Source organism: Gavialis gangeticus, unplaced genomic scaffold, assembly GCF_001723915.1.
Source record: "Gavialis gangeticus isolate Ggan-Ray unplaced genomic scaffold, GavGan_comp1, whole genome shotgun sequence".
Lineage (NCBI taxonomy): Eukaryota > Metazoa > Chordata > Crocodylia > Gavialidae > Gavialis > Gavialis gangeticus.
In genome coordinates, this window is record NW_017729009.1 from 6,173,457 (window position 1) to 6,183,416 (window position 9,960).

At 41.9% G+C, this 9,960-nt stretch overlaps 1 protein-coding gene across 4 annotated transcripts in view; it reads left to right on the top strand.

Moving 5' to 3' along the window:
* EYA2 (EYA transcriptional coactivator and phosphatase 2) overlaps positions 1 to 9,744 on the top strand; it is a 128,381-nt gene extending 118,637 nt beyond the window's left edge. For all 4 annotated transcript variants that reach the window (XM_019509856.1, XM_019509857.1, XM_019509858.1 and 1 more), the window contains 4 exons: positions 1,649 to 1,763; positions 2,335 to 2,456; positions 4,513 to 4,613; positions 8,851 to 9,744. In XM_019509856.1, the coding sequence (XP_019365401.1) occupies positions 1,649 to 1,763; positions 2,335 to 2,456; positions 4,513 to 4,613; positions 8,851 to 8,931 (419 nt within the window). In that variant the 3' untranslated portion in view covers positions 8,932 to 9,744. The remainder of the gene's footprint in view (positions 1 to 1,648; positions 1,764 to 2,334; positions 2,457 to 4,512; positions 4,614 to 8,850) is intronic.
* Positions 9,745 to 9,960: the final 216 nt, after the last annotated feature.

Consider the following 9,960-nt stretch of genomic DNA (forward strand, 5'->3'; position numbering starts at 1 on the left):
ACATAACTACTGTAGGACTGCCGCCAGCTGAGCAGCAGAGCTGCCATCAGAGCTGTCCCGGTTCTGCTTGTCCATAGCTCCCTCATCTGCTTTAGCACTTCCTCTTTCTTTGTTCCCAGTCCCCTGGGGTTTCTGGGAGTTACAGCCCAAACTGCAGTCAGCACAGTTCTGTAGGACTGCCCCCCCCCGTTGTCACACACTCTGTCAGCCATCATTTTTCTGATGTCCCCTTTCCATAAATTTCAGTTATTAACAGTGGAAATATTTTTGGTTGGTCTGTGAATGTGAAGTGAAATTATCAGTGTTTATCAAGCAGAATCGAATCCTGCCAAGCCTATGAATAATGCATAAAAACACACCCTCCTCAAACAGATAGATGAACTCTTGTGTACGTGGCAGAAAAAGGCATTCACAACTCTCAGCCCTCTTCCTACCACCCCCTCTGTATTATATTTCAAAGTAATGGGATGATCTAGCCTACTTTATGTTAGAGTTACAGATGTGGCTCAGCTATGTTTTCTAGTAGGCTGCTTCATTTCTTCTTTAGTGAGAACCCTAAAGAGACCAACAGTATTCCTAAAGGTATTTTAAAAGTTTGCATTATATGTGGTTGTAGGAATAATGTCCTTCCCATGGAGAGTGGGAATAAGGGCCTTGTGCACAGACTTTCAGGGAGATCAGGGACGAGGTAGATTCAAAAGCTATCTGCATCATCTCAGCTCTCTAGCTCCTTCCCACTGGTCATTATTTTTTAGAAAATGCCCTGCATCTTAGCTATTGTTCTTATACTGTATGTAAGCTCCAATTAGGTATCTTAAGAAAGGTGTTTTTATCCAGTGGTACCTAACCTTTTCAGCCCATGGTGCTAGATGAACCATCCCAGATATGTCTGGTGGGCCCAGTTTGGGGCATGATGCTGGCCCATCCAGGGCCCAATCGAGGCACATGGGAACAGCCTGTCTAGGTCCCAGTCACATGCAGGTGCACTGAGCCCCTGCTGGGCCATTTGCACAGCTGCATCAGGCTCTGGCTCGATCTAGGCTCAAGGGAACAGGGCTCGATATCTCTGTGCGGAGTTGGCCTGGCCTGGCCTGGCTGGGCCCAATCCAGCCCCCTGGGACTTGGAAATTTGGCAGCAGAGGAGCAGTGGTTATATAAATTGCCACTGCTGCCCAATGACAAATTTCCAGACCCGTGGGGAGACCCCAGGCTGGGTTACTGGACTCTGGCCTGTGGGCTGGGCATTGAGCACCCCTCTTCTATTCAGTCATATGGATTGCAAATAACCAATGAGTTCCCTCAAAACTGGGGAGAACTGGATGAGAGCGAAGTAGATGAATAGTAGTGTGAAGCATGACTAGTACTGTGAGGCATTAATAAACAGCCTGGGCATCATCTGCTTCACAATGATGTCCATAGGTGAAACTACCGGCAGGTCCTGGAGGAGGGAAGAGGACTCAAAGCAAGAGCCTTGGGACACCGGGGAGGATTAGAAAGAACTTCCACCCAGAGTGGAAGAGGGGGAGCTGGCAATATAAGATTCAAGCCTACGCAGGAGAGAGCAGGAGGCCCTTTAGTGTAATAGATCCAAAGCCACATGAGTTTCTTTCTATGCAGCTACAAAAGATGTTGCTTTCCCTGCTTGCAGGTTTAATAGGCACTCCTAAGAGGGAAACCTGGCTGCAGTTAAGAGCAGAGCTGGAAGCGCTGACTGATCTTTGGCTCACACACGCTCTGAAGGCTCTGAATTTGATACATTCCCGGTAAGAACAGCTTAAGAAATTGCCTACAGGCTTGTTCCAAGAGCTCCTTTGCTTCCCTTCCTCTTGTCTAAACAAATTGAGGCACATTTATAGGCCTTTGTGGGCCAAACTTGAAGGAGGCCAGTCTGCACATGACTTGTATTATCAGAAGTTGGGGTGGACTTGATATGATTCAAAGGACCAAACAAAAGAAAAAAATAATCTATTTTTTCCTGGCTGACTCCTAAATACCTCATTGGTGGCATCCCAGGCAGGTACTAAACACGTTTGGAGGGACAAAAAGGCAGTTCTAGTGATGAGTTAGTTCATCCAAGGAACCTTTGTAAATTATGTTAGACATTTGCCACCACTTAAAGTCCTGGGTGACTGGTGTATGTCAAAACCTTAGCAAGTCCGTCTTTGTCACTGGTTTGCTTTATATTATTTCATTTCTCATAAATTCATATAGATTAAGGCAGAGAATCCACAGGTGCCTTTAACTACATCAACAATCTCTTTGGAAATCAAGACCATCAGTGGAGAGGACACAGATTGTCTGACTACGATTCCAACTAACTGTTCTGTTTTCTAGGCCTAATTGTGTAAATGTGTTGGTCACCACAACCCAGCTCATACCAGCTCTTGCTAAAGTACTCCTGTATGGACTAGGCACAGTCTTCCCTATTGAAAACATTTATAGTGCAACAAAGACAGGTAAGAGCACTGTAGCCAAGGCCTCACCTTAAACAAAAACTGGAATTGAGTCTTAATAACCAGGTGATGGCACTCATATCTGCCCTATTTACAAGTATGTTGAGCTTCATGCACAGCATAGCTGTATATCAAAACTGATTATGTATTCCCATCTACCTAATGACTGCCCATGCATGTACTAGAGCACTCTGAGAAAACAGTCGCAGGTCTCCTGTAGTGTCTGTATGGGGGAACAGTGGAATAGCAGCAGTGTGTGAAGGAGCAGACTCTTGAATACCCTGCCACATGCACAACGCTGAGAGGAAGGTCAGGCCTGTTGCATACACAGTTTGGTTTAGCTGGAAGATGGGGGTGCAACAATGCAGGCCAGTTATATGAAGACAACCATGGATAAAGCTAGAAAAGACACGAGAGCTGAGTATTAGCAATCCAGGAAGAGCACAGAACAACTGTAGGTGCTTCCTCTGCCTGAAGGAGGCTGTTTGCACCCAAAAGCTTGCAAAGAAGAATTTTTCAAACTACTTTAGTTGGTCTAATAAAGGATATCAGATTTACCCAAAGAACTTTGAGTATTAGCAATCTCATTTACTAGCAGAAACTGTATTTATAGTGGATTATGCTGTAACTAGTTGCAGACTTTGTGTGTAGATGGGACCTAAGAAAAAGGGGTAGTTTTCAACTAAGCCACCCGACTGGGCAACAGGAGGCCTAGGCTCAATTTCTGGCTCTGCCACACAATTATTTTTGTGATCCTCAGTATGCTTATCATGCTCTCCCAGCCACTCATTGCTACATTTGATCTAATACTTCCCTGTATCGTAGCAACGTTGAAGATGAGAGGCCGAGATAGCACTGTAAGCACCAAATAAATGCCTATAAATTAGAGAGAGAGATGGAAGATGCAGGAATGAATATTTAGTGATGTGTCGCAGGTGACAAGAAACTCTCTTAAATCAAAGCACAGGAACTTGGTGGTGAGATGTATATCTACAAAGCGCATCTGTAGAGTACAAATATATGTTCTCTACTTACTGAACACCCAAAGTCCTTTCCCAGCATCCACTGCTTTCATCATAAAACCTGAGATATATTATTCCAGGTAATTAAACCATTTGGATTTTTTCAAAGTACTGGTCTGGTATATGGAGGGAGATGAGAAGTAAACCTGCTAAGGTGTGAAGGTATCTTTGTCTAGATCGCTGAACATGGGGCTAAGAACCAGGAACACCCCAGTTCTGTTCCAGGTGTCTGCCACTGTGCCTCACTATGTGCCTTAGTAATCCTGCCCCAGGGGCTGCACTTCCCTCTCCTTCCCTTTGGATGATGAATACCGAAAGTTTCCCTGAACCTCTTATCTCATCTCATGTGCCTCAGAATAACAACTCTGTAAATCTTCAACTGCATTAGTTTCCTTAATGTAATTCCAAAGAAAATTTAAGATACAACATGTTTTAAAAGAGTATAGCTGAAGGTCCTCAGTTCTTAATTGAAAATTTTACACAAATTGACATTTTCTATAGAAAGCAGATGGATGTTTATGAAAAATATTGCTTAGTCAGAGACCCACTTTCTATTGACCAGTAGTTTCAAAGGGAAGTTTTTGACCAGTCCTGAGAGTTGTCCAAGCTTACAGTTATCCAGGGGCCTTGGGTCTTAATCATGCTGACCTCTGTTGCCAACTCCAAACATATTAAAAAAACAACCAAAAATTGGGGTCCTTTTAGTAGTCTTCTAGTATTTGAACTTTAATGTTCATACTGTCAAGCTTTTCCTTGAAACCATGATGAATAGATATTTACTATTTTTAAATGAAAATTGAGACTACCAGCTCAATCACATGACTCCAGCAGGAGAAATATCAGTTATCGCAACACTTGTGGTATACTCTTGACAGTTTGCAACTCTGAAGTCCCTGGTAGTTGAAATAAAGTCCTAACTCGAAAAGCAAAAGAGAAAGGCAGAGAAACAAATTAAATCAAGACATTGACTTAGCACTGATAGCTAAATTCCAGTCCTACTAACAGATAATAAACACTTCTTCTCTTTTGTTGTTTAGGGAAAGAGAGCTGTTTTGAAAGGATAATGCAGAGGTTTGGAAGGAAAGCTGTGTACATTGTAATAGGAGATGGTGTTGAAGAGGAACAGGGAGCAAAAAAGGTATAGTTTTGTGATACAAGGCTCAGCTCTTCAAGTTTTCATTTCAGTGGCTCTTTCCTTAACTGAGCATTAAACAAACTCTTTCTCCACTAGACTGCTTACGATTAGTTGCTCAACCCTGTTTGCAAATTTTCACAGCATTGCAAGTAATTTCCTACTATAAATCCTACCACTACCCCCCTGGCAGCCATTACAACCTTTAGTCTCTCTGAGGAGTACAGCTAGTTTCTATCACATGTTCCAGGAACTGTTTCTGATTAATAAAGATGGCATTAGACACATGAAAAGAAAAACCATACTTGTGTGATCTCAGACCAGCAAGCATAGTGAGTTTCTGATCTATAGTGCACTCTTATAACCTCCAAACTCCAGTGGAATTCTTTGCGAGTGATTTATTACAGCATATTATACTCAGTGAGGTCATGGAGGCTAATGTCATTACAAGAAATACCAAAGGGACTAATAGTGAGTGGCTGTGTTTGTTTTATTAATGATTTATGGAACCATTTGATTAATTTTAACAAGAAAAAGTAAAATGAGGTTGGGCATACTGAATACAAACTAAGTAAGATGGAAAGATCTTAAAGCAACATAATTGAGGACAACCGACCCAGAATGCTGGTGTTACATTCTCACTGGACAGGTGTAGTCACAAGCATCCAAAGAGAGAGGTGAAGGCCAAATGTTTAGCTTCATGCGCACATCATAAGACAGTATCTGAAATCCCATTAGTTGATGGGTGGAAAGGTCCAGGAAAATAATACCTGATTTTTAGGTACCAACTGAAGCTTCCAGTTTGAGATTGCCAAATCATTTCAAATACAGGAAGAGGTCACCTGGACTTCTGCCTGGATCTCAAATTGAATTTATATTTTATAACATCTTGACTCTTCTCTTTTTTTAAAAAAGGATGGTTTTGTGCATCTTTTTTCCCTCTGAGACCAGAGCCAAGCTGCTGAAATATTTTGATGTGGGTAGTTACCTGCATGGTTCATACTTAACAGCAGGCCTGGATGTTGTCAGAGCTGTAAGAAAGAAAGATCACCCTAGCAACCATATTTGGGATAGATGGAAGACGAGAGACAAAAGTGATGGAGACGTCAAACCGGGGAAGCCAAAACTCAGGCTAGGATTATGTACTAGTGGAAGAAGGTGCACTTTGAATAGGGTACTAGAATGACTGATACAGTAGAAAATGATGGCAGGACACAAAGACTTAGTGGGGATGGGGTGAAGTCCAAAGGCCCAATAAAGCTGTATGGGTTTGGGTGACAAAGAGGATGGCAAAGCTACCAAATTTCAGAAAAGGGAAGAAGAGAGAATTGAACTGTCAGACTTTTATGGTGCAGCTCCCAAAGTACATGTAGTGGGTTTTGTTTGTGCTGATAAAGCCTCTGAACAGTTCAGAAAAGACCCCTAAAGTCATGAAGTTTTGTAGATTGGAAATCTGCCACTGCTTTGGTTTCTGCAAGGCTAGGCATACCGTCAGTATATGGAACATGCCCTTCTCAGAGTGTCTGCCTCTTTCCCCTTACAGCCCTAAGACTCTTGTGCTTCTGTTTTGACCCCCTGGGTGACATGCCTAGTTTGTTCCCAGTTCTGAAGTGTGAGCAAACAAGTTCCAGACAAGGTTTGTCACACTGGGAGTTCAGGCTCCAACCAAGTGTATTTGGGTCAGAACTTGCTCTGTTTCCAGAGTCCTGTCCCAGTGTTGCCTTCAAGCATCTGGGAACTTTTTCCTCACTTCCTGTTTCAAACCAATTACCTGAATTTCCATGTGCTTATCTGATTTTCTAAGAGTGGGGAAGGCATCTAAGAAAAACCCAATATGAAAGTGGGCTGAAAGTGAAATGATAATAGCCTGCCATTTTCAACCACCCTGTGCTGTACTTCAAAGGTAGTGGATCAATGCACCTGACTGCATCAAAGGCTGCCAGGCTCCCTGACGGTATGAAGTAGCAGGAGGGTTCAGTAATCTTCTACAGGCAGGATCTTAAGAGGCCTCTTGTATCTCCTGGCTTAAGCAATTCTCCCATTAACAGAACACATTGTTTGCTGGAACTGTCATGGCCCTTGATTGATGACAGTCATTAGTCAAGGCTGCTACACACCTGAGCTTTATAAAAAATGGGGCAGCAGAAAGCCTTTCACTGTTTTGTCAGCAGCACTGATAATATCTCAGTTTTAATGGGTCATTTTTCTTTACCATCTGATGACTGATAAATCTGAGAGAGCTGAACAATGGGTGTGGTTGAGAGGCCAAGTTTTCTGCTCTTTAAAGGATGAAAAATAGATCATTTAAATGGAAGAGATCTTATATACACATGGGGACAGGGAGGGAGGAAATAACTATTTCCTTCTGAAGTGAAATTGAAGAGCAGTGCATTCTAGTCGCTTCAGATGTTCCCGTATTTGCTTGTGATGGAGTAAACAGAGTGATACAAAGTTTCTAGGAAAGATTTTGTTGTTGTTGTTATTTACCAATAGGCAACATACCCAAAAAGAGCCTGCGTTGCATTTAAATGTTAGAGCACACTCGGGAGCTACTAGATTGTTCGACATAGGTAGCTGCACTTGGAAAGCATTTTCTTCCTTCAGCAATTTTGTTTGTCCAGGAAATGAGATGCTTAATGTCAAGACACCAGAATAAAGCCTTGTCTAGATAGTTGCTTTATCTGTACTGATATTGTTCAAGGGCTACAGCTCTCCTAGTATTTATGCAGTGATATCAGTTATTCCTATCAAGAAATGGGAATAAGATAGATAAAGCATTTTATACAGATGTTGCTGCATCAACACTAGGAGTATTATAATATCACTGTGTTGGGTTTAAAAAAACCAAAAAGCACACAAACATCACGTTCCCAGCTGCAGTAATTATACCGATACAAAACCTATTTGTTGACCAGGACTTTGTCTTCATATCAAATAAAGATGGCTGAACTGGATTGGATTAAAAAAACAAGTAAAAGCTTAGCCCCCACCCTCTTCATAATCCCCCATCCCCCCAACAGCAAATTAAAGAAGCTTCAATAAGATCGAAATGGAACATCTGGACCTTTTGAGGTTCTCTCATTCCATCAGGATTGAGCGTAGAAAACCATGGCGAGGATCAAGTGCTAGTCAGAAGCATCAAAACAATACCTGCGCTATTATCAGAATATTGACCAGATCCACACTGTAACTAAGCATCACTTGTTTATTGGCACTCACAGATGACAAGTATTTCTTTTCTTGCAAACACATCTGGCTTTTGAGTATGTACAGTTTCCCTGGGTTGAATTGAGGCATTAATATGACTGCTGTAAGGTCAAGGATTGGATTTGTATATGATTATTGTGAAGAGAGATTTCAATAAAAATGGCCTATCAGTATTATAACAGCAAGTACTTAAAAAAAAATTAAAAATTGTAAAAGTGATGCATCCAAGCATAAGGCAACCTCTGATAGATGGAAGCGAGGAGGAAACTTCCTTGGAAACAAGTTATTCTCTGTGTGCCTACTGTAGCATTTCTTTCATCTTTCCCTGAGACAGCTGATACTGGTCTAGATGGGCTTAAGTTCCAAGGGAATAATTCATGAGCTACCACTCCTTGTGGAAGACTTTCTTCCCTGCAAGCAGAAATGTAATTGCTATAAAGCCAAAATCTTTATGCTTTTGATTAGGCAAGTGACTTCACTTTATCACAATTTGGTCTTTCATGAAGAGGTGACTGCACGAAGATGGTGTTACTGGGAAGTAGATTATATGATGGCCTGTAGCACATGTTACAAGGAAGGATTTTCAGTTTGTGAAGATCTTTCAGCACCTCTTGCCTGCGCATTAAATACCATGAAATAGCATCAACGTTTTGTTTATCAGCATAATTATTCTAAAGATGTCCTCACTAAACTCAAGGAAAAGTTTGAGGGTAAAGTTTAGTGAATAATATAAAAACATTTGTAGGTATCTAGAGGCTTTGCCCAGCTCCATTTACCCTTTGAAGCAGGGCAGCATGTGAAAGTACTTCACAAACTGGCAAGGACCTGCAGTTTCCAGCAGTTTGCTGCAGAATGGAAAAGTGTGCAGAGACATGTCTCTAGAGTGGACTTCAACCCTCTCCACTCCTAAAATGAACCTTTTTGTCTGTTATAACAAGCACATGACCAAAGCTTTAAAACTCCCAATTGCTCAGGGGGGCAAATTAAGATCTTTTGATCCTGCTCTTTAAAAACAAATCTTTTTGTTTCATTCTAGCACAACATGCCATTCTGGAGAATTTCTTGCCATGCTGACCTAGAGGCTCTTAGGCATGCCCTGGAATTGGAGTACTTGTAGCAGACCCAAATGTCTCGGTGCTGGGCTCACATCACTCAAACTGTTACATCACCTCAGCCTATTCTTCAGCATTTTTCTCAAACAGAGCTCACAGCAACTTGAAGGGGAACCCTCTGTATAGAACCCTTTAAGAATCTACAACAGGAAATCTGCCCATCAAGTCCTCCTTCCTTTGGAAAGAGGAGAAAATTTCACATAACCAAGCGGGGATCCTGCGATTATCTGGTTAAACTGGATGCGTAGAGCTGAAACTGGACTCTGCCTGCTTTCTCACCACGTGAATGACTCTGAAGCACACAAAAGACTAAGAGTACTGGGTCTACTTATCAGTTTTCTTGCTTTGAAAAGGGGAAAGGACACAGCATGGAATCTCTGGGCATGCTCACTGCACAGTGCATCACATCATGTGGGACTTTCTGAAAATAAGAGTGAAAGTTGATTTTTTGTATTTTTTTTAATTTATGAACTTATCTCATTACTCTGGTATTAAGCTCTGTACCTGTGTTTTTATCTTTTTTTTTTTTTTTTTATTTGGGGATGGGGGCGGTCCTACCATTCTAATTTAATAGTTCTTTTCTCCACGATAAACTCTGGGGACAATCATATTGTGTACATTAGTAATGAGGACACTTGGGGCTGTTGGTAAAAACTATAGCTATGTGTTTTTTTTAAACCTTCTATAGATGGTATGTGGACTGTGCATGTGTCTACACGGTGCCTTATGCTGCCATCTTATTTTTTGGCAGGTGGGGACAGGGAAAATACCTTGTGATGAATGAAAGGCATTAAATAAAACTACGTTTACATTTGGGAGGACTAGAATACCTGCCTTCTTTTCTCTCCAGACACTTGGACGCCGCGGCATGTCTAGAGTCCTTGCCTCCTGTCTGAGCTACAGCTGGCCCAGGAGAACTCGGAGTAGAGATGCCCAAATGCAAAGAAGAATGTGTGGTCACCAATTGCTGTGGTGGCAGGGAGAAGAACACAGCCAGCCAGATGAATGCATCCATTGCTAGAGAACTTGGCTAA